This window comes from Anarhichas minor, unplaced genomic scaffold, assembly GCF_050575085.1.
Source record: "Anarhichas minor isolate MPS153535 unplaced genomic scaffold, ASM5057508v1 ptg000024l, whole genome shotgun sequence".
NCBI lineage: Eukaryota > Metazoa > Chordata > Actinopteri > Perciformes > Anarhichadidae > Anarhichas > Anarhichas minor.
Genome location: NW_027466470.1, coordinates 3,745,506 through 3,768,135, shown reverse-complemented (window position 1 = coordinate 3,768,135; position 22,630 = coordinate 3,745,506). Strand labels below are relative to the sequence as shown.

The window sequence follows — 22,630 nt, the reverse complement described above, 5'->3', positions numbered from 1 at the left end:
CATCATTCCTTGTCATCTCTGGTGTCGCTGTTCAAAATTAATGACTCAGGTTTTTCCCCAAAACGATGCGAAGTCTGAAGAAATATTACATCCCCCAAATGTGAGGTATTGAATTATTAGAGTATCATAAAAAGAAGAGGGCTTATTACGATGTCTTGCCCTATACGCTCTATATTTATGAGAATGTGATGTTATTTGCTGCATAAATTTACCTATTTAGGGACCACACCTACTATACTGATACCTTTTTTTAATGCATGTTATTGCAACATCTTTTGATTGCAACTAACAATTAATAATCTGCTGATTTTTGTATTAATTGATTATTTATTTGCTCTATAAAATCCCTGGTCTTTGGGTGTCGTCTGATACCGAGTACCGATCCAATTCCATTTCCACCAATAGATCCCCCGAAATGCTTCACGCTGTACCTTTAAGATAATAAATCGAAGTTTACTATCACATAATACGAAGGAAAGCAGCAGGACTTTACAATTAAGGATCTGGAAGAGAAGATGTACGAGATGTACGACTGAGATATTGGTGAGATATCACTTTGATGAGTTTCCTCATTAGCACTGCTGGGTCTGTGTTTGTCTGTGGGGAGTTGAGTCAGCTAAACTGCTTCTTGTTGGTCTGTGCAGACAGGTTTTATTTGCACTGCATGCCCACTTGTAGATTAACACAGAACAGGTTTCATCATGCAGGATGCACCACGTCTGCTTTATTAAACTCAGCTAATCAATCACCTTCCTGCTGTCCTTCCTCTTATAGTTCCAGAGGTTTCACAGACAGAAGGCACAAAGACTCTTTTGGAAGGTTTTACGTCTTTTTCACTTCTGAAACTCTTGAATTTAAACCTCCAGATAACCAAAAGTAAGCCATGTTTGCAGGATGAGCTCTTGGCCACACAAGCACACCGTCGCACCTTAGAATCCGACCCGAACAACAAAACGACCGCCAGACTTAATAAGCAGAGGCAGAACCGAGTCTGCCTTCAGCAGCAGAGGTTGATTGGCTTGTGTTTACGCCCTTTTAATCCTCCGTTCGCCGCACACGGCTCAGCCTACGCAAGCATCTGCCTTCATCTCAACAGCAGCCGGTTACAGCCAAGCAGGAAATACTAAAACCATGGAGACGGTGAGAAATGTGACACTGAGAGATATTGCTCTGGAGGCTTGTTTCATTGTTTCTGAATAAAGCCTTACATGGTGCGAGCAGTGCTCACGAGCGCTGCTCGCTCTCTTTCACTTTGTGTGTCTCTCTCCTCCGTGTACTTGTTGTTTCTCTGCAGTCACTGGTCTCTCTTCATCTCTTTATATTCCTCCAGCTCGTCTTCTTTGCCTTTGTTTCCCTACTTTCCTCTCCTCTTCTCCTCGTTTTCTCCTCCCGCTCAGATATGGTGTGAAAGCCTCTCCTCGGTGTTGGCAGTGATGGGTGGTGCTCCGGCTTATTATTAGCCCTTAATTATCCACAGAGGGTTTTGCTGAGCTTGTTGTTGTTCAGTAAACCTTGACGTTAGCATCGCTTATTTGACTTTTCTTATTTTTTGTGTGGAGAAGTGAACTTTTCTAACTTTGTAGGCGTCGTCCTCTCTCTGCTCCAGCACACTGTTTCCTGGGGATTTAGAAAGAGTGAGAGGAGTGACTTTGTGAACGTTCCTGATCGTCTTCACTGCCGTTTCCACATCACCTCGTATGATCTGTAATAGCTGCCGGCCATGTAGAAGAGATAAACGCTTGATGCATGTGTTATTGAACACATACACACATGTTAAATACTTTAGAAATGAAACTTGCATTTAGGAGTCAACAGTCTCTCTTTTCGTTTCCTCTCATCAGTTAAACAAACAGAGTGTTTGCTCGCCTTTCATATTAGCATCAATGGTTTAAGTAGGCCACAGTTATCACAACAATACCAACGTTCAGGCTCTCGTGTGGCTCATTGATATTGGCTGATATATCTTGAAAAGGTCTCACATATAGATTATCAGGTTCAGCCTGAAGCACCCAGTATCAGACGGACTCTAAACGCTATTCTGGATTTGTTTTTTAGAGCACTTTGTAATCTCGTCATATAAGTTCTGTAGAAATAAATGTAGTTATTGTTGGTGAGCTGGATGATGTTGATTTTGCCGGTTATTAGGCCTGACCTCCGACCTCATAGTATCTACACATGAATACATTATAAACAGATTTACTTTAAGATGAAACTGGTGATATGAGTGAGTGTGGTAGATGTTTCTTAAAATATGGGAAAATGATACAGAAGAGTCATGAAAGCAAATGACAAGGATGTTTTTTTTTTAAACATATTATCTTGTTGTTATGGACCTCTGCTCTAATTAGCGATCGTATTCATCCGTCAGGTCCTCGGATCGGTTGTTGATCTCTTTTCTTTCCATTCAGTCCTGTAGGAAACGCATCTTTGGTTTCAGCCTCCCTAGGATTCCAGGAATTAAAAAAAATGAGATCTGAAGCCCGGCTCGGTTTCAAAATGTCCGTCCCAGTTTCTCAAAGTCCACGGAATGTCTTGTTTTGTCACATATTCAGTTTAATATGACATCAAGCAGAGAAAAGCAGGAAATCTCCAGATTTCAGAGCCTGAGAACTTTCTGTCAAACCTTTTCTGTCAACTGTCAATCAACGTTGCAGCTCCACTTCTTTTTGGGATGCTGTACGAACATTTTTCTGTCTGTTGCCAGTGTTGCTTGCAGCAACATGGTGCTGAGTTGTGTGGCCTGAGTAGAGTGTGCAGTTGGCTGTTTTTGAACCCTTTTGAACCCTTGACCCTCACTGTCAGGTGATGCAGGACAGTAAACTATATCCTTTATACAGACCAACACACAGACAGACAGGTTTCATACTGAGTTTATAAACGGGTTCTTTGGGGTCACAGAACGAGAGAGTACCGTGATGTTTTTGACTTGAGTCATGCGTTCATGGCGATACCTGTTGTTTTACAGCCGCACCTGCAGCAGAAACCGTCCTGCTCTCACTCCTTTAGAGAAACATTAACAAACCAGGAAGGAGAACCGTCTTCAGAGCGTGCCAGAGCTCCGGCGGTGCTGGAGGGGAGTCATGGAAAAGTCATGAAACGTTGCAGCGCTGTTGAGCCACGTCGGGAACCCTTCAAAGGCTTTCGTGATTTTTTTTGTTTTTTGCGGAGATTGTCTGACTTTCGCTCCTTTCTTTCCTCCCCGTCTTGAGGGGGAGAGGAGAAAGCAGGGAGAGAGCAGCTGGTGTTGAATTGGTCCTCTGGTGAGAGATTAGTATCCGCTGCTCCCCCTGCAGTCTGGGCCGCACTGCAGCTCCAATCCATCCTGCCTTATAAATCCACCACGGACTCGCTGTGACAGCTTCTGGCAAGGTATACGAGTGCAGCGCTCTGTATGTGTGCGTCTGCACTGGATGCTTGTGAATAACTCCCATTGAGTGAGTGTGTGTGTGTGTGTGTGTGTGTGTGTGTGTGCGCGCCACATGATTTCCTGTTTTCATTCCTTTCTGATATCCCACGTGTGTGTGTGTGTGTGTGTGTTGCGGGGTCCTGGTCGTCATTACTGCGTGGCTTTTTGTGAGGCATTAAGTGTAATTGTAGAGTGTGGTGGGAAAATATGCAGCGAGGTTTATCAGTGACGGGGTAGGACGGTTGAGGGAGGGAAAGGAGGGAGGTGAGGGGCAGAGACAGAGGAAGAAAAGATGACGGTGCAGAGACAGAAGTTACAAGAGAAAATGGAGAGAGGAGTGAGAGTGAGAGGAATGGAAAAGGAGTGAGGAGGAAGAGGTAGGACGAAGGGACGAGAGAGTGATGGAGGGAAGTGAAGTTAGCAAGAGGGAGGAGGACAAAAAGAGTCGGGCAGAGGAAGAAGGGAGGGTAGCTACAAGTGAGGCGACGTCCATAACAGACCCCAATCAGAATTCTGCTCACGTGTGAAAACAGCCGACGTCTCTACTATTGTCCTCTGGTAGTTTTTGTAAAGATCTCCGTCCACATTAAATGTCTGAACAATTATAAAACAGATACATTTATTTTTTTTCTGATGGCAAAACAGAAAATCTGTTCATCGTACATCCTGTTAAAGCTGGAACAACTAGTCGATAGACGTAACAATGTTCATCCGTCACTGAAGTCGTTTTTCACACAGAAATGTCAAACTTTTCTCTCTTCCAACTTCTGAACCGTGAGGATTTAGCTGCTTTTCTTTGTGAGATTGTAAACTGAATATCTGAGGGTTTGACTCTCACGATCACTGCTTTCTGTTGGACGATATTTTGTCATTTTAAGGCCATTTAATGCTGATATCATGATAATATAATAGCATAATAAGAATGTCCACTTGGGTATTCTTTTTAAACGCGTAGGTCCTTTAAAGCTGCTGTTTGTTCTGGCATCATGTTGACTGAAATGCTGACATTCTCATGTAACAAGGCATGTAAACAAAATGTCCATTTATCGTACGATAAGAACGACGACGATCTGTTTTACGATCACTATGTTATCAGCAGACAGGTATCCAGGTTAATGACAACACTTGTAGTCTGTGATCAGCTCTCTGGACATTTAAAAGAAGTGATTATGGAAAACATTTAAGTCGTCAGAAAGTCCAAAACAGAGAGAACAAGATGTGTTTTCAGATTTAGCAGCTTCCACACACTCGATACTGAAGCTGCTGCTGTCAGTGTAGGCGCACGAGGAAGAGAAAGGGAGGAAGGGTAGAGATGAGGATGAAGAGGAGAAGAGACAGGAGGTGACAGACTAGTAAGTTAAGGGGGAGAAAGGACGAGGTAATAACAGAAAGAGGGACGAGTCGAGAGAGAAAGGAGCTTGATGAAAGTTAGATGAGTGCCTCCGAGGGGGAAAAAGAGAGATTTGGAAATCTTTTGGATGAGATCATGGGAAGCTGAGATCTGTCCGTTTAAAATGAGGCTTTAGCAGGACTCAGCCACACACACACACACACACACACACACACACACACAGCTGCACCTGTCCCTGACGAGGCTCCGCAGGAAGAGGCGTGGCCTTTGGCACCGGTCCCACCTGCAGTTAGAATGCCTCGTCCATCCCATCGCTGCTCGTTCTTATCAACGTTTTCACACACAGAGAGTGAGGTAACGTCTCTGCTCCATGTGCTGCACCACTGTTGTGTTAAAGAGGTTATTACACAACACAACAACAGATCTCAGTCAAGAGGCCAAGCAGGAGGGAAAGAAGGGAACGAAAGCAGCAGAGCGGATAAGGAAACACATGGAACGCATTAATAAGAAGTCTAAACTATAAACCATGTATCTAGCAATATGAGTTCATTAACGAGGCCTCACTTGACTTTAAACGTGAGAGGTGGGGTGTGGAATGAAAGATGCTATCCGGGTGCATTGTGGGAAATGTAGGATACCGTGTTTGTGGAGCTTGATCATAGACTGTTTGTTTTTTAATATGTATAATCGGTCGATGTCAACATAAATCCTAACGCTGCTGTACATACAGTATTATAATCATACAGTCCATGTATATCAGTGCAAATAAATAAATACTGCCTATTTATATTGTGTACACTTGTATATAGATGTTTTATTTCTTATTTTATTGTTGGTCATTGGTGCTTTTATATACACACATTTATATGTTTATATATATGTATATTTAACCCTATTTCTACTGCTTGAGTACACAACACTGTCTGTTCTTTATCTGTTCAGCTTTGTTGTTCTTGTCTGGAGGAAGTCCCTCGTTGGCCGCTTGAGCTCGCTAACAGAGAGTAAAAGTCAAAATGTCTCTGCTGCTTTGATTTGGGCCATTGTTGTTGTTTTAAACTCTGTCTCTTGCGAGCACCAGAACTTGAAAGGAGCGCCGCACTAAACCCCTTTAAAACATTAACCCTTTATTCCCACTATTGTTTCATCTAAAACCTGAAAGTTGATATCAGAGTTGTTAAACTGTGATCCCGTAAGTGTTCACAGATGGACGTACGAAACGAGAGACGACTTGAGAAAGCTTAACAGTCTTAACTCGCTTTGAGCTGCAGTCAGCGTTTTAAATACGGCCCGCGATTCCTCAACTGACATTTTCAGACTGTTTTTTCGGCTACTTTGATTTGCTGGCATCAGTGAATAAAATCCAGCCATTGTAAATCTTAATATAGTCAACTGGACTCATGGTGTTGTTCAAATGCTCTCTTTCTGCTCTATAATCTTCCACGTATCGCTGTAATGCCACGACGAATACATTCCAGCCTTCATGTCAAACTTGTTTACATCTTATTGCACTCAGAGCCTCACACATTCAGCTTGTGGGCGATGACACTTTTATATGAGTTTTTCAGCTCATGTCTTTGTGTCTGTGAGTCTCGTATTGAGTTGAATTTGAATGGAGTGTTTGGTTTAATGGGGGTAAGTGTTGGATGGAGGACAGACTGTCAGTGTGACACGAGGATCAAGTCCCATCGTATAATTATTCCTCATGAGGCTGATGGTAGTTACAGGGAAACACATCCCGTCTCTTTAACATTAAACCATAATCACCTGTACACAACGGAGATATTATACATTTAAGATGCTTTTATCTCTGATACGCTATCTGGAAAGAAAACATTCATCAAACACTGTCCCGCAGGTCATGGCTGTCTACACAGTGCAGCCATTACATTCACAGCAGTTTCTGTAGTTTTCTTTTCACCTGAGCCTGCTAAGCCTTCGCTTTTGTACAGAAATGAGGTCGAGAAGAGTCACGAGAGCTGAATCGTTGGAGTGGTTTTATATATATTCTCTTCACCTCTCTCACGTCGTCCTTTAGACGGGGTTTGGCCTCTCCTGAAGGTGTGAAGAGTTCACAATGTAGAGCTTTAAAAAACCTCTTTTTCCTCTTGTTGACGACTCCTGTTCCTTCTAAACATCAATAGGCAGGTGGTTGTCTTCTGATGATGGGGAGCCACCAGGATCATCAACAATCAGCGCATGGAGCTTTATAAAAGGTTTATTGTCCAAAGGTCCAAAAGAAATTGTACTCCCCAGGCTTTGACTTCAGGAATATAAATGTGTTCAAGAGAGGAATATGTGCATCACGGGGAATCATAGAGAGGCCCTGTGGCGCTCTCTAGTGGGCCGGGTTCTGTAAATATATCGACTGTTACTTGGATGGATGCTCTTTGTCACTCTGCTCCCCTGTATATATTTAAAACCTTCTGTGTGTGTGTGTGTGTTTTTAGTGAAGGAGGAGTATGTGTCAGAAGAGGAAGAGGAGGCTGAGGAGGATACTCTAGTGGACGAGATTCTCCAGCAGGGAGACACAGCCGTCATCTATCCTGAAGCCCCGGATGATGAGCAGAGTCCGGCAGAGACGGGGGGCGCCGATGAAAACGGTAACATCTACACACCAACACTGCTCAGATAGCAGCCGATTAAAGCCGAGCCTTTAGAGGCAACTCGGCTCAAAGAAAATAAAGACTTCATCACACTCACTCGAGGGACAGCTGGCCAATCACAGCTTGAACTGGGCGTGACTGTCAGTTTCAGAAATGTTGACCTAATCAGACGTTGCACAGGTGTGGGTGGGAGTGGGTCTCAGAAGCTATTTGACTTTGTGACGATGGCAGAAGATAAGCATCACCCTCCATCTTCCTCTCCTTGTCGTCTCCATCACAGGCACCCCAGACTCCTTCTCCCAGTTGCACACTTGCCCCTACTGCTCCCGGGGCTACAAGCGCAACGCCTCGCTGAAGGAGCACATCAAGTATCGCCACGAGACCAGCGAGGACAACTACAGCTGCACGCACTGCAGCTACACCTTCACCTACCGCTCGCAGCTGGAGAGGCACATGAGCCACCACAGGGGCACCAGGGAGCAGGTAAACATCGGGACCTGAAGACTGTTCCAAAACTGCGGGCTGTTGTAAGATGTGTCGAGCACAAGATCAAATCATTCCTGATGAAAGCAGAGTCCATGACCTGGGTCTCAAATATATTAAAAACACATTGTATGGTTTCAAGGCTGGAAAAGTCTTCGTGTGTTAAGTTTATCTGTCTTTGGAAGTCTTATATTATGGCTTAATAATTCATAGTAATTTTCTGTTTTTACTGAAATTGGCTGGTTTTATATTGACTTTTTTTGGTTTTGTAAGTGCTGGTCAGCTGACAAATTCTTCGACGTTGGGGTCTGCTTTCATGCACTGTGATTAATTATTCATTCAAAATCAATACGCAACTTTACAATCTGCAAATCTAGTCATAAACTTAAACCTCTGCAATCAATGTTCCTCTGAAAGCATTAAGAAAATATAGATTTCTCCTGTGTTTTTAAGAAGGTCAAAGCTTTCTGTGTTACATGAATACTAAACAGCTCACTAACAATAACAAAAGGAAGACTTCTGACTTATATCTATTGTATGGACACATCTTCTCATCACCGTCCTCTATTTGTTTTGTCTGTCTCAGCGTCACGTTTCCCAGTCGACAGGTGGAACCCGCAAGTTCAAGTGCACCGAATGTTCCAAGGCCTTCAAGTACAAGCACCACCTGAAGGAGCACCTGCGCATCCACAGCGGTGAGCTGTTGCCATTCTCACTCATACGCTCACGCAGTCCACGTCCCGACACGGTCTGACCTGCTGTTCAAAACTCCAGGCTTGTAGCAGTTATTTATTATCTGTAATCACTGTGTTTGCAGTTGATTGATGGTTATAATCAAATCTACACAGTCATCACAAGTTGATTACAGCTTTTATTAGGATTTATATCAGCTAAGTCATCTCTTTATTGGATGCTCTGTTACAACAGGCTTTCCTTTTATTTAAAAAAAATCATGTGCATGAACCCAAAGATTACCATACAAACAAAAGACAAAATGTTGGAAATTCAGTCTAAAATTAGGCAAATTAAAAACTATCTAATCACAGATTAAGTTAATAAGATTGTAAATCTGACCAGATATTTCATACCAATAGAGGTACCATATCCGGTCCCTACCATAAAAAAAATAATTCAAATAGAAATAATCCTAATTGAAGATGTGATAGAGCTTCTCTTTGAACAGTTTTTGTCATTTCTCTGTGTGCTCCTCTTAGGTGAGAAACCGTACGAATGCTCAAACTGCAAGAAGCGATTCTCCCACTCAGGCTCCTACAGCTCCCACATCAGCAGTAAGAAGTGTGTGGGTGCAGCACCTCCCAATGGCGTCCCTCGAACGTCGATCAAATCCCCCGCACCCACCACCCAGACCACCCCGGCTGTAATTGCTCCGGCCCGCATGATACTTAAAGAGAAGACTGACAGCAAACCCCTGCAGGAGCAGCTCCCCGTCACCCAGATCAAATCTGAACCTGTGGAATACGAGTGCAAGCCTGTGATCGCGGCACCGGCAACTTCAGCCGGTACCAACGGCGGGACGGCACAGCCGGCTGTGGTTCCGACTACAACCCTCCCTCAGGGTTTGGCTATGGTCGTCCCAACAGTCGGCCTCATGTCGCCCATCAGCATCAATCTGAGCGACTTGCAGAATGTGCTGAAGGTGGCGATGGATGGAAATGTGCTCAGGCAGGTGCTGGGTACAGCTAACGGGGTGGTGACGCAGGGGAAGCAGGGATTTGTGGTCCAGCAGCCACAGCACCAGATCATCAGCCTGCCGGCCTTTGTGGATCACGACGGCACAACAAAGATCATCATCAACTACAGCATCAGCTCTGCAGCCGCCACCACTACCCAGACCGCTGCGATTGTTGCTAAAACCAGTCCTGCTCCCCTTCCCACTGTCACCACTGCTGCAACCCCCACCCCCACCAAGACAGACAGACCCTCAACCCCAGAGGTGACCGACCTCTCTATCGTAAAGACAGAGCCAGAATCAGTGGCCATCACAGACATGGAGACAGAAGCAGTCACACAGACAGCTCGGATGCCAAAAGTCAACAGCACCAGTACATGTTTACTATGCGATGACTGTCCCGACAACCTGGAGGCGTTACACCTCCTCCAGCACCGCAAGGCAGCCAATGGGGAGGCCGTTGACTCCGCCGCGTTGGACCCCTCGTTCGCCGCTCTGCTAAGTGAGGCGGGGGTGACGCTGGAGGAGCCGCCTGTGGACGACCTCCTCTCACTCCTCAAGACCTACTTCGCCTCCAATGCCAACCCCAGCGAGGAGGAGCTGACAAAGATCTCAGAGTCTGTCAGTATTCATGTGGATGTGGTCAGAAAGTGGTTTGCGAAGATGAACTCTGGGAAAAATGTGGGAAAATACCGCAAAATAGCCATGGCGGTTTCAAAAAACACTGAAACCACAAATTCCAGCTCAGAGGACGCCTCAAATCAGAATGGGGTGGCAGAGGAAGACAGTTCCCAAGAAACCTCCAACAAAGACTCATCAGAATCTGGCAGAGCTTCCCCGTCAGACTCTTCACCACTAAGCCGCGATATCGGGGACCTTATCATCGTTAAGAGCGAGCCCGAAGACCCAGACTTCGTGGACTCTCAGGCCGAGCCGCTTGACCTCTCCCTTCCTAAACATATCACAGCAGCATTGGAAACCACCACGCCTCCCGCCAAGCAGCAGGAATATCCGCTGAACCTGACCTGCCTGAGGAAGGAGCAGCTGGAGGGTCGAACCATCTACGTCACCACGCCTCAGACCGGAAGACCTGTTAGCATCCTCACTGCCGCACAGCTGCCCACGTTAGTGGCCATCGCTGGTCAGGGCACAATGAGCTGTCTCAAGGCCATCAACACCACGACGAAACGCACCATCCTCATCCCCCAGCTCACGTACACCTACGCCACCACGGCCGGCAGCGTCACTGGAGCAAAGACTGTCGTACTGAACGGCCATAAGGTTGGTAGTAGGGTTGGGCCAGTGTAACATTTCTCAACCCAGTTTGATTTGAATCCAAACACTGGACCGGACTGGGGTACCACATTTTACCACTAGGAGGAGCAGCTTTTCCCTAAATTGAGAATAGCTAGTCCACCTTAAAGTGAGCGTTCTGGGCTTAACCCTCTCCACTTTCAGTCAGCAGGTGGCGAGCACAACACAAGATCTGAGCTTGTTATCTCATCTTATATCTGTTCTACTACTCTGACCACAGAGCAGCACCTGAAGTATAATTTTCAAAGACAGCTCAATCAAAGGGAGACATTAACATTCAGCGTTCTAACTTCTTAGACAATTCATTTCAAACAGGGAATCACTGAGCTCATCTTCCTCACTCTTTCCTCACATGATTGCCTTCAGCCGACACATTGAATTAAATAATTCGACCACGATGATCAATGTATTTTTCTTCCATGTACAGCAGGAGAAGAAGCTGGACAGCAGCTCTGACGGCGTCTCACCAGTGGAGGAGCAGAATGACTCGGATTCGGCCGCACTGATGAAGAAGCGACGGCTGGAAAACGGCGTCTACCCGTGTGACCTTTGCTCCAAAGTCTTCCAGAAGGGCAGCTCCCTGCTCAGGCACAAATATGAACACACAGGTAGGCCTCACAATCAAGAGATACTTCTTCTGCTATACTTATACTCAATTGAGTATATGTCACGATTTTGAGAGCAGGTAGCAGGATTTGAACCAAACGCAGTTCAGTTTAGTTTGTTATTTTCGAGCAAAGGCAGCACGAGTCCCTGTCTGACTCTTTGTTCTCTCATCTGCAGGAAAACGGCCCCACGAGTGCAACATCTGCAAGAAGGCCTTCAAACACAAACACCACCTGATCGAACACTCGAGGCTGCACTCCGGTGAGAAACCCTACCAGTGCGACAAGTGCGGGAAGCGTTTCTCTCACTCCGGCTCATACTCCCAGCACATGAACCACCGCTACTCCTACTGCAAGAAGGACGGGCCGAACTCCGGCTCCGGTTCGGGGCCGCGCAGGGTTGAGTCGGAGCTCGGTAGCCCCGGTGCCGGACTGCAGTCGGACAGTCGGACCACGACCCCGCCCTCCCAACTGGACTCAGACGAGAGGGAGAGCGAGGAAGAGGAGGACGAGGACGACGAGGCCATGTGTATGGACGACATCCGGGTGGTGCAGGTGGACGACGGTGATTGCGAGATCTACGAGGGGAACTTTGAGGACGACGACGAGGAGGAGGGAGAGGAGATCGTGGAGGAAGACGCGACAGGAGAGGAAGAGGCAGAGGGGGAGGAGATCGTGGAGGAAGACGCGACAGGAGAGGAAGAGGCAGAGGGGGAGGAGATGGTGGAGGAGGACGCGACAGGAGAGGAAGAGGTAGAGGGGGAGGAGATGGTGGACGAAGATGCGACAGGAGAGGAAGAGGCAGAGGAGATGGTGGAGGAGGACGCGACAGGAGAGGAAGAGGGAGGGGAGATGGTGGAGGACACGACAGAAGAGGGAGAGGGAGAGGAGATGGTGGAGGACACGACAGGAGAGGAAGAGGGAGAGGAGATGGTGGAGGAGGACGCGACAGGAAAGGAAGAGGGAGAGGGAGAGGGGGAGAAGGAAGACGCGACAGGAGAGGAAGAGGCAGAGAGGGAGGAGATGGTGGAGGCAGAGAGGGAGGAGATGGTGGAGGAAGATGTGACAGGAGAGGGAGAGGGGGAGAAGGAAGATGCCACAGGAGAGGCAGAGGGAGAGGGGGAGAAGGAAGACGCGACAGGAGAGGAAGAGGCAGAGAGGGAGGAGATGGTGGAGGCAGAGAGGGAGGAGATGGTGGAGGAAGATGCGACAGGAGAGGGAGAGGGGGAGAAGGAAGATGCCACAGGAGAGGGAGAGGCAGAGGGAGAGGGGGAGAAGGAAGACGCGACAGGAGAGGAAGAGGCAGAGGGAGAGGGGGAGAAGGAAGACGCGACAGGAGAGGAAGAGGCAGAGGGAGAGAAGGTGGGCGAGGAGGTTGTTTGTGACGTGTTGGAGGTCGGGGTCGGGGAAGATCACATGGAAGACGAAAAGATGGAAGAAACGACTGAAGAAAAGGAGGAAGCGACAGGTGCGGATACGGAGGAAATGCCAGACTGTGAAGCAAATACGGACAAAAGCGTCAGGGAGGAGTCGGACGGCGCTGAACCCACAGAGGAAGTGGTGACAACAAACGCCAAATAAAAGATGGAAAATGTCTTCGGGAGAGCTCGAATGCCTCGGTTAACGAAGACGAGTCGATTAAGACAAAACCGCAGAAAAGTCAAGAAAGTCTCGGCGGTTGCCTGATCTTAACGGTCCACTACTGTGTACAAAAACCCAGGTGTGCCTGAACTTGAAAAAAAAGAAAAACAAAACAGACTTTTTTTTTTTTTTTTTCTCGTGGAAATGAAATATCAGTGTTAAAAATTGTTTATAGAAGTACAGATTTTAAAGCAGAACTCACCCGTCAAACTCGTTACTGAGACATCCCAGGTCGTTTTATTGTTTGTTTGTTTTCATTTGGTCAGTGTTACTAATCTTGTTTATTGTTTGAAAAACATTTTAACCTGTAAAGATGAGAAAAATTTCTATACCTTTTTATTGCCAATGAAGTTTCCTAAATCAGTATTTTATTGAGTTCTACGAACAAAAACCTCTGCACTACAGTATTCCTGGTTTACCTACGGATACATGCCTCATGCATTGTATGCCCTTCAGTGTTATATACGTACACTAGCTAGCGAGATGTTGTTTGCGTTAGTGTTAGTCTTTGCTAGCTAGCATTACTTTTACTTTTCAGTTTGACTGTTAGCCTTAAGGAAAACTAAGTATTCTTGGGGGGGGGGGGTTGTGGGCGGGATGGGGAGTCCGGGATGAGAAGGTGGCTCCTGTGCGCCATAACCAAATTTGTCCTATCAGGGAAGGTGGAGTCACAACCTTAAAGCCAGCATCAGGGCGCCAGTGTTTCGCAACCCGGCGCAGCCCGTGCGGGTGGAGTCTCCGGGGTGAATATTGAAAAGCAGGCTCCACCTCGTCCCGGCTCGGCCGAGGTTCCAGAAACACGGGCGCCGGTTCTTACCGAGCTTTTCCTTCTTTTGGTCGACTTTCGTAGTGAGTCAGTGTTTCAGTGTTATCAGCTTGTACATGAAGTCATACTGTACGTGAAGGAACAGGGCTGTTCCCTGCTCCACCCCAACGCCTCCAGCCTTATGCAAGACCTGTGTGCTGTTAAAAGTGCCATTGAACAGTGTTATCGTTTCTTCTCCTCACATGTAGCCAGTATTATGTCCCTCTGTTACTCACACAAGACCCATATTGACTAATGTTTGTCGACTTGCACAGAGCAGCTTATTTGCCACAATTTTTAAAAAAAGATGACAGGAAGGAATTAATCAGTTATCCGAAAATCTGCCGCTGAGTTTTGCAGATCGACTAAATAATCAATTCATCAACTAATGCTTTTGCCTCTACATGATATATATTTAAAAAGAATGAATATGTATATTTGATGTAGTTTTCAGCTGTGGCCCAGTTGACAGTTACTCAAAAAAAGTAGTTGAGAAGTTTTTAAGCTTTGGAAGTGTGTGGAAACCATTGAGAAATACAGTCCAGACTGAGCTTTACATGCGGATATGAAATGCCTTGTAAACTTAACGTGATCAGTTTCCTGCAGATGTTAAAACATTTTTTTTGTTTTGAATGCGAGTTAATGTGTTTTGAAGTCATGAGTTTTAAAAATGTTTACATAAGTGCTTAAAAAAAACCCGAAAATGTTCTGTTGAAGCAGATTGAAATACTCAAAGCTTAAAAACATGCAGGGAATGTTGTCCAGCTCCAACGTGACTCTCTGGAAAAGAAAATGTACAAAAACCCCCCAAGATCAATTTCAAGTCAAACGTAGGCGGAAGGATTTTACATTTTGCCAAACCTGTGCACTTGTTTTCAGATGATTTGTGGCAAGCTGTCCCGCACTTCAGGTAACAAACGTTAGTGAAGGTGGTCTCTGTCGAGGTGTTTTCAGTTGGTTCTACCGAACAGTGTTTATAATATTAGTCTGTTTTATTGTTTTGATGTGTCCTCTGTATGTTTGTTTTTTCCAACAATGGCAGTATTAGAACCCTTTCACAGATTAAAAAATAAAATGTACCTGTTTAGTTTTTAGAAGACTTTTTTATATTTATGTGTCTTATTTTTATATTTTCTTTTATGGTTATTTATTACACATTGTAGTGTACATTACTGTAGTTTGAATTGATACAATAATATATTTTAGTATGAAAAATAATCTCAAGACAAACAAAAAAAAAATCCCCAAAATGTGGTTCTGGGAGCTGAAGTTTGTTTTAACAAAAAAAAAAAAAAAAAAAAGATAAAAACATGTGTTCTGTAAACATGACTTCTGTTTAAAGCTAAAAAAAGAAAGAAAAAAGTCAGGAATGAAGTGAGAAATAGAAAGTGTTACATGTGCATCCGCGTCGTTATGAAGCTACTGAATTCTAAAACTCTGATTTTAAAGAAGCATGAGTCGTCGCCCTTTTAATGAAGGATCTTGTTATGAAGCCTCCCTTTTTTATTTCGAAGCCAAATTTAGATCGTCCCACCGCCCCGTTTTCTGTTCTGTGCCAACTCGTTCCATTGTACTGTCGAAGGCTGCATATCCTTTGTTCTGTCCTCACCCTTTGTACATCCACTGTCTTTTTGCATTGTTTTTATTTTAGTTTTGCTCCATTTTTATGACTCCCCATCACAATAAAATATAAGACAGCATGTCTGAGGTACTTGTTTTACTTCTCAGCATCCTAGTTTGTCCGTTAACTGGGTAAAATTAAATTAAAATAAAATCCAAACAGCTGCAGTGATTTATGTAAAGATAGAAGGACTTGGTTCACATCTATTCCAGAGATGTACAAACGTATTCAAGTCACTTAGACATGACTTAGTTTTGACTTATTTACTTTCTTAAGAAACATTTTGAGCATTGTTGCCTTTAGTCTTGAGATGAGGGGGGGTGCACGTCATACTTCAGTTACTCTTGAGAATTAAGAAGTCGACCGATTGTGCACTTTTAAAGGCTGATATAATAACGATAGGTTGGAGCAGGAAAAAGCCAATAGCTGATTAATCGTACGATATCAGGAGTTAATCACGAACACACATTTTCAGCCAAAGTGGCCCTCAAACGAAGTTGTCACTATGACGGTTATGCCTGCTCGCTGAACAGAGAGACAGCATGTTTGATCTCTACCCAAAATATGTGAGCGGAGAGTTGAAAGCAAAAACATGCAGCTCACTGGTGAGAATCTGGAGAAATACTAAATAATAAGAGAGACAGTTACTGTGGGCCTTACATCACCACAGACCTTATAGTAGAATACCGTAGTGTCCTAATATACAACAGGCCTATGAACAGCTCAGATCATAATAATAATAAACTTTATTGTTTTACAATGAAACAACATAATTAAAACACACAGAGAACGAAATAAACTAAAAGACAAAAGTAAAACAAACTCAAATGTTGTAAAATAAAAACCACAGAGAAGCAATTTGATTTAATAGTTGAGCGATTGCAGCCCTGATCTCCTCAGCTCATTCCAGTCTAGTGACGATTCAGAGAGGAGAGCTACTCACTGACACTTGTTTCATAAATGATCTCTCTTAATAAGCTGCTTCGGTGCATCACATCGTCTCAAATTTGAAAGTGTTCAGATCCCAGGAGTGGCCAACTCTTGACTCCCCACAAATAAATACTGAATCTTAGTACTTTGCACCATATGAATGGTATGAACTTCACAGGACATTCAAGCTAGAAAGTCTCATCCGATTGGATGAATTTAATCTTTTATTTTTGGACCTTTTAGAGATGCGTCTGATGCGTGTGTGTCTTACTATCTCTGGTCTAGTTCTCCTGCTGTACTCAGACATCTTGATCTCAATGAGATTATTCAATAAAGGTTATAATAATCTCTATATTGTTTCAAGTGCAGAATAGTCTATGATGCTCAGTGGAATCAGGTTTGTTGTGCTGAGCAGAGCTCACACTGAATGTTGTGGTTTGGATCTATCACCAGGTGGCGCTAGAAGACCACCAAACACACCCAGAAGGAAACTCAGCCTGCGATTTCTTACACAGCTCATTGCTTCAGAACTCTACACCACCACCACTCACTTCTATGTCAAAGTGAAACAATCCTTCCTCAAATGTTGCATTTTCACAACTAAATGAGGCACACATTTAAATGAATCTTTCAAAGCATCAACAGCACACTTAATGTACTTCATAGAAAACATTTAGTACTTTGTATTCCTTTTCTATTTTCTCACACAGGCTTCTGGCAGAGATTGTTCCAGTGCAGTAAATCTACTCACATTTCAGTGAATACATGAACAGAGAGGCTTCAAAATAAATATAACGGCTTCTTTTTTTCCAATCGCAGGTTTTAACAACATGAAAAAACACAAAAGAGAGAAAGATCATTACAATATAACTGCTGCCAATTCCAGGTATGTTTTGCTTGTTTGTTCTCCCAATGGTTGCAGGCGATTTCTTTCTTTAACGTGTGTTTAATGTGGGAACAGTGCGCAGTGCTTTGTAAGACGTGTGTTGCAGAATTGCAAAGCAAAAACTGTGTTTGTACTTTGTTTACACGACATCACGGTCACGTGACTTCACGTCGCCACCACTGAGCTAAAGAACATGTTGTAGTCTCATTTGTTCACTTGTTAACAACCGTCTTTTAAAGACATGTAGAAGACTCAAAATTAAAGAGAGGGCTTTTATTGGGAAGCTTGTGTTAACCACAGACTTTATTTCAGGCATCAAACCAAAACCCATTAAAACCACTGACTTTGAGACGGAAAACAGGAAGTGCAACAATTAGAACTCATTTCCGTGTTTTAGGTCTGTTTCCAGTCCAAACAGCATCTCCTTCAGTCGATCCTCTGTATTAAACCCTCTGAATGTCTGTCGACCACCTTTCCCCTCATGTGTCATGTTAGGACCTCTTCTCAGGCCGTATAGGCGTACGAACTGTGTTTGATTGACATACCTCACTTTCCTACACCTTTTCCTTCTCACCATTAAACTAATGAAGTTTATTTTTAACATTAAAACAATTACTTTTTGTATTACAACTTTTCTGAAAATCTGTTTAAAAATATAATGAGGCATTATCTTAATGTTCATCTCAAATATGTGCTAAATTGCATACATTTCCCAAAAAGAGCTACTGGAAGTTACACACATTTTGAAGACACTACAGGTGAGTAGGGTACAAAGAATTAACTAATAGATATCACCATGAAACTTCAGTTGATGCAAGGTTTCTGTTATGTTTAAATATGCAAATGAGGCATTATGTAATGGTAACTTTTGGTGATAAAGTAGAACTCTACACACCCAAATAGACAAAGTAGTGAAATAAACACCTCGATGTTCATCTTCAGCGACAACAACACATTCAGCTCATCTACAAACCAAACGGGTCGGCTGGAGCGAAACAAAGCACGAGAGCTGCAATAAATGGCAGTAATTAAAGCTCATTTCACGCCGCTGCAGTCTATGATTCTGCACACGCGGAGCAATTTTTTCAAGATGAGTCGGGATGCTCAGAATCACATCACAGCTGTCCATCAAAGCAGAACCTTTCTGGCCACCGATCTGCAACACTGATACAATGAAGATTATTGACTCGAGTCATAAAATGAGAATGACGTGACCTTAAACCCAGCGGTTCACAGATGTTCTGTGCATTTAAATGTAAAATAAAACATTTCAATTCAGACTTTAAGTGACCAGGGTTTTTCCTCAGATTCTTTTCTTTTGAGAGGTGTTCTACAGCCAAGCACCAAACTCTCTCTGAACCAGGGTTGACCTCTAACCCGACCTGGTGATGTGGACGTTTTGGGGGTCTTATGCCTGGCGATAGCCATGGCCGGAGGCATTATGTCTTCCTGTTGTTCATCCGTCCGTCTGGTCCTTGAACGCAACGCCTGGAGGGAAACTTTTCAAATTTGGCGCAAACTCAAGGAGGAACTGTGACCTTTTTGGCTAAAACTTAATATAATAATTATGGCAATTTCACACATATGTCTAACAGGATAAAATAAAGTGATGACATTTCTGACTGTTTGGGTGGAGGCATACGACTGCAAGGCGGTGATTCTAGTTTTGTTTTTATTCATCTGTAAAATGTAATTTTCAAAGATGCGATGAACAAAGTTTGAATTTCATGTGTTCCTCTGACTAACAAGTATTGTTCTTTAGGAGCTGTAATCTGTACGATTGTCACTCTGTGTAAACTAAATGAACTTCAGATATTTAAGCATTTCTAAAGACACTTTAAACTGAAATCACTCTCCATTAAATAAAACAAAACTCACACAAGTAGAATATCTTATTTTAGTTGATTGTTGGATGTTAACATGTTTCACAGCAATATGTGAAAAGTTAAATATGACAACTCACCCTGTCGTGATATTAGGTTATGTAAATCCCTTCACCAAATTAATTCACTATCTTCATATATTATTTCATGTCTGTGTAATAAATCCTCTTTATTGACTAAGTGCACAAACAGAACGTTGGTTGTAAGAAGCGACACGTGATATAAAACTCTGCTCATTTCTCTGTGACTAAGATGTTTTAGTGAGGACAGTTTAAAGGACAGAGACTGACTGACTAATGTTCTTCTGCTCTAAACATGAACTCTGTACTTTGTGGTGTTTCAGGAGGAAAACTGACTCAGTTATTCTCTCATATTAGTTTCACATTTTCTCCATCAGCTTTGTATGAAACCCTGTAAATAAGACAAGAAGAAAAGACTTTGTTCATTCTTGAATCAAGAAATACTTTATTCATCATGTAAACCTTCAGTTTGTTCACATCCCATCAGTAAAGTCTGTTCAATGACTCTTGTTCAATGATTTCATGAACACATTCACTTCATCCTCATCATCTATTTGTTTGACCAGAATCTCAGTTATGTAAAGAGAATAATGAATGATTTACTTATTGATTATGATTATAATAATTAGTTATATAATACATCATAGAACCTCTTTTGTACAACGATTAAGAAAACAACAAGAACAACATTTAATCTGTTATAGAAAATAAACATAATTTCACTTAAAGAAATCTTTACAAAGAGTGCTGAGAACTAAATCTCTTTGATAAAAGAAGCTCTGGTGATTTCTCTCTTTAAGAGCCATGCAGTGGAAGAGAAACAACAACTAACAAATACATCAATACTAATATTTATCAAACATTTAAACCTCAGAGCAGTTTACATTTTCATGAAGAGAAATATCAGTTCAGGTCAACAAAGATCATCATGAGCAGTGATAGCCTCCATGGCTAAACAGACACAGGAAGGAGCTCCACCTAAAGACACTCAAACATTTACACAACAATAATGAGAAGATGTCAAAGCACCGCCCACAATGTTTGATTGACAGCTGAAGAAAAATCAGCAATTAAGCGACAATGATGGAGACAAAATGAGTTTCAGGATTAAAACACAGAAATTAATTGGCTGTTCCTTAAATCACTTCTGACTATTTTAGTTTACAGAACTCAGCAGTGTCTCCATCAGAATGAATCCAAAATCCAGCATAGAGAGGCTGAGTGAATGTGGTCTGGACTCTGTGGAGGAGAGTCATGGTTTCAGAGACGCTGTAGAAAGACAGAATACCTGCTCTGTGATCCAGGTACACTCCTACTCTGGAGGACTGAGGACCAGAGACGGGAGTTTGGATCTTGTTGTACAAAAATGTAAAACTGTTTTTGTTACAATCTAACGCCCAAGATTTGTCATTCCATCCAAACACACTTTCATTATAGCTCCCTGTTCTGCTGATATTCTTGTATGCGACTGCTACATAAACTCCTCCTCCTCTCCTCTTCACCTCCCAGTAACAACGTCCAGTCAGACTCTCTCTACTCAGGACCTGCCAACATGTAGTGAATCTGTCTGGGTGACTAGAATAAGACTGTTGTTCTCTCATTAATGTTGCTTTTCTGTTCCCCTCAGATAATAACAGCTTTGTGTGTGCTGTGTTTGGATCCAGTGTGATTTCACTTGAATATCTTAAGAACTCAGCTCTGGTCTTGGGCTCTGCTTGTGGATGTGACAGTAAAACGTCCACTTCAGTCACTGCCAGTGAGACGTTTGTCCACTTGTCTCTCAGAACGTCCTGTAGTTTATCTCTGACTTTTGACACAGCCGCCGTCACGTCCTCAAAGTAGCTCAGAGGACGGATATCGATGCCGGACGAGTCTGTAGGTTCTCTGAGTGGTGACAGTGAGGGGTAGTTGTGTAGAAACTGGTTGTGATCCTCTGTGTGTGAGAGCAGCTTCAGCTCAGCGTCTTTCCTCTTCAGCTCAGAGATCTCCTGCTCCAGCTTCTCCTGAAGCTCTTTCACTCGACTCACTTCACTTTTCTGCTGGGATCTGACCTGCTGCTTCACATCGGAGCTTCTTTTCTCCATGAGACGGATCAGCTCGGTGAAGATCTTCTCGCTGTCCTTCACCGCTTCGTCGGCAGAGCGATTGACGGCCTCCACCTCCTGTTGAAGCAGCTTCACGTCTTTCTCTCTGTCCTGGATTCTCTGCTGGATGTTTAGTCGACTCACCTCCAGCTCTCTCTGCCTCTCAGTCCTTTCTGCTGCAGCTGAGACTGTGTCGTGGCCTTTGTGTTCATCCACAGAGCAGAGGTAACAGATACACTGCTGATCAGTACGGCAGAACATCTTCATCACCTCATCGTGACGAGAGCAGATGTTCTCCTGGAGCTTCTTGGAGGGGTCCACCAGCTTGTGTTTTGTTAATGGAGCCGCGTCATAATGAGGCTGGAGGTGTTGCTCACAATAAGAGGCCAGACAGACGAGACAGGACTTGATGGCTTTCAGTTTCCTCCCAGTGCAGACATCACAGGACACATCTTCATGTCCAGCATAGCAGTGATCAGCAGGAGCAGCTTGGAGTCCAGTCTTCTTCAGCTCCTCCAGAACAAATGCTAACATGGTGTTTTTCAGCAGGACAGGCCTCGGTGTGAAGGTCTGCCTACACTGAGGGCAGCTGTGGAGTTTCTTCCCATCCTCTTCATCCCAGTGTGTTTTAATACAGTTCATGCAGTAGCTGTGTCCACAGGGAGTAGTCACCGGATCCTTCAGTAGATCCAGACAGATGGAACAAGAGAAGGTTTCCTGATCCAGCTGAACTCCTTTCTGCGCCATTTCACCTCTCAGTAACAACAACTGTCTGAGTTTCACTTCACTAGAAGCGACTCTGCTTTGACTTCTGATCTGAACAACATGTGTTTGTTCAGTGAATGGAGGCTGTCAGCTCTATCGCTTCACCACCATGTTGGTTACACCCATCTTTAAAACTGTAGATCTGAAGGGGAGGGAACAAGGAGATATGTGGACAGAGTGGAGCCGGCTGTGTTTGAGAGCAGGAGGAAGAAGGAGGGGTTATCAAGCTGTGCTTCATTCCAGGAAGAGGAGCAGCGCTGTGAATGTGAACTTTGTTTCCTCATTTACAAACAGAGCCTCGGTTAAAACCTGCTCCACGTTTGAAAACATTTCATTTCTTTAGTTGTTAAACTAAGTTAGTTTCTTTTACTGCTTAAAAACAGCTGGCTGACAAAAGAGTTATTAAATTAAACTAATATGAAACATTTAAATTGTCGTATAATACCTTTCTCTCATATTTAATGATCAACTTTTAAACATTTGTCTCAAAAGAGTTGAGTTTCAAGATGTGATTCTGATGCAAAGCAGCGTTTCAAGATTCAC

The 22,630-nt window shown here is 43.7% G+C and overlaps 2 protein-coding genes across 6 annotated transcripts in view; one reads left to right on the top strand and one right to left on the bottom strand.

The window, feature by feature from the left end:
- LOC142956879 (zinc finger E-box-binding homeobox 1-like) overlaps window positions 1–15,598 on the top strand; it is a 53,785-nt gene extending 38,187 nt beyond the window's left edge. For 4 of the 5 annotated variants that reach the window (XM_076098650.1, XM_076098651.1, XM_076098649.1 and 1 more), the window contains exons 3-8: window positions 7,205–7,357; window positions 7,641–7,843; window positions 8,430–8,538; window positions 9,058–10,814; window positions 11,275–11,455; window positions 11,631–15,598. In XM_076098650.1, the coding sequence (XP_075954765.1) occupies window positions 7,205–7,357; window positions 7,641–7,843; window positions 8,430–8,538; window positions 9,058–10,814; window positions 11,275–11,455; window positions 11,631–13,033 (3,806 nt within the window). In that variant the 3' untranslated portion in view covers window positions 13,034–15,598. The remainder of the gene's footprint in view (window positions 1–7,204; window positions 7,358–7,640; window positions 7,844–8,429; window positions 8,539–9,057; window positions 10,815–11,274; window positions 11,456–11,630) is intronic. The other variant, XM_076098648.1, reaches the window with a different exon arrangement.
- Window positions 15,599–19,655: 4,057 nt separating this feature from the next.
- Window positions 19,656–22,394, bottom strand: LOC142956662 (tripartite motif-containing protein 16-like). Its single transcript, XM_076098348.1, has one exon. It carries the CDS (start codon window positions 22,067–22,069, stop codon window positions 20,390–20,392), a length of 1,680 nt encoding a protein of 559 aa, XP_075954463.1. The 5' UTR covers window positions 22,070–22,394; the 3' UTR covers window positions 19,656–20,389.
- Window positions 22,395–22,630: the final 236 nt, after the last annotated feature.

Coding starts and splice junctions, on each gene's coding strand:
- LOC142956662 (XM_076098348.1), bottom strand. CDS start 22,069: ATGGCGCAGAAAGGAGTTCAGCTGGATCAGGAAACCTTCTCTTGTTCC.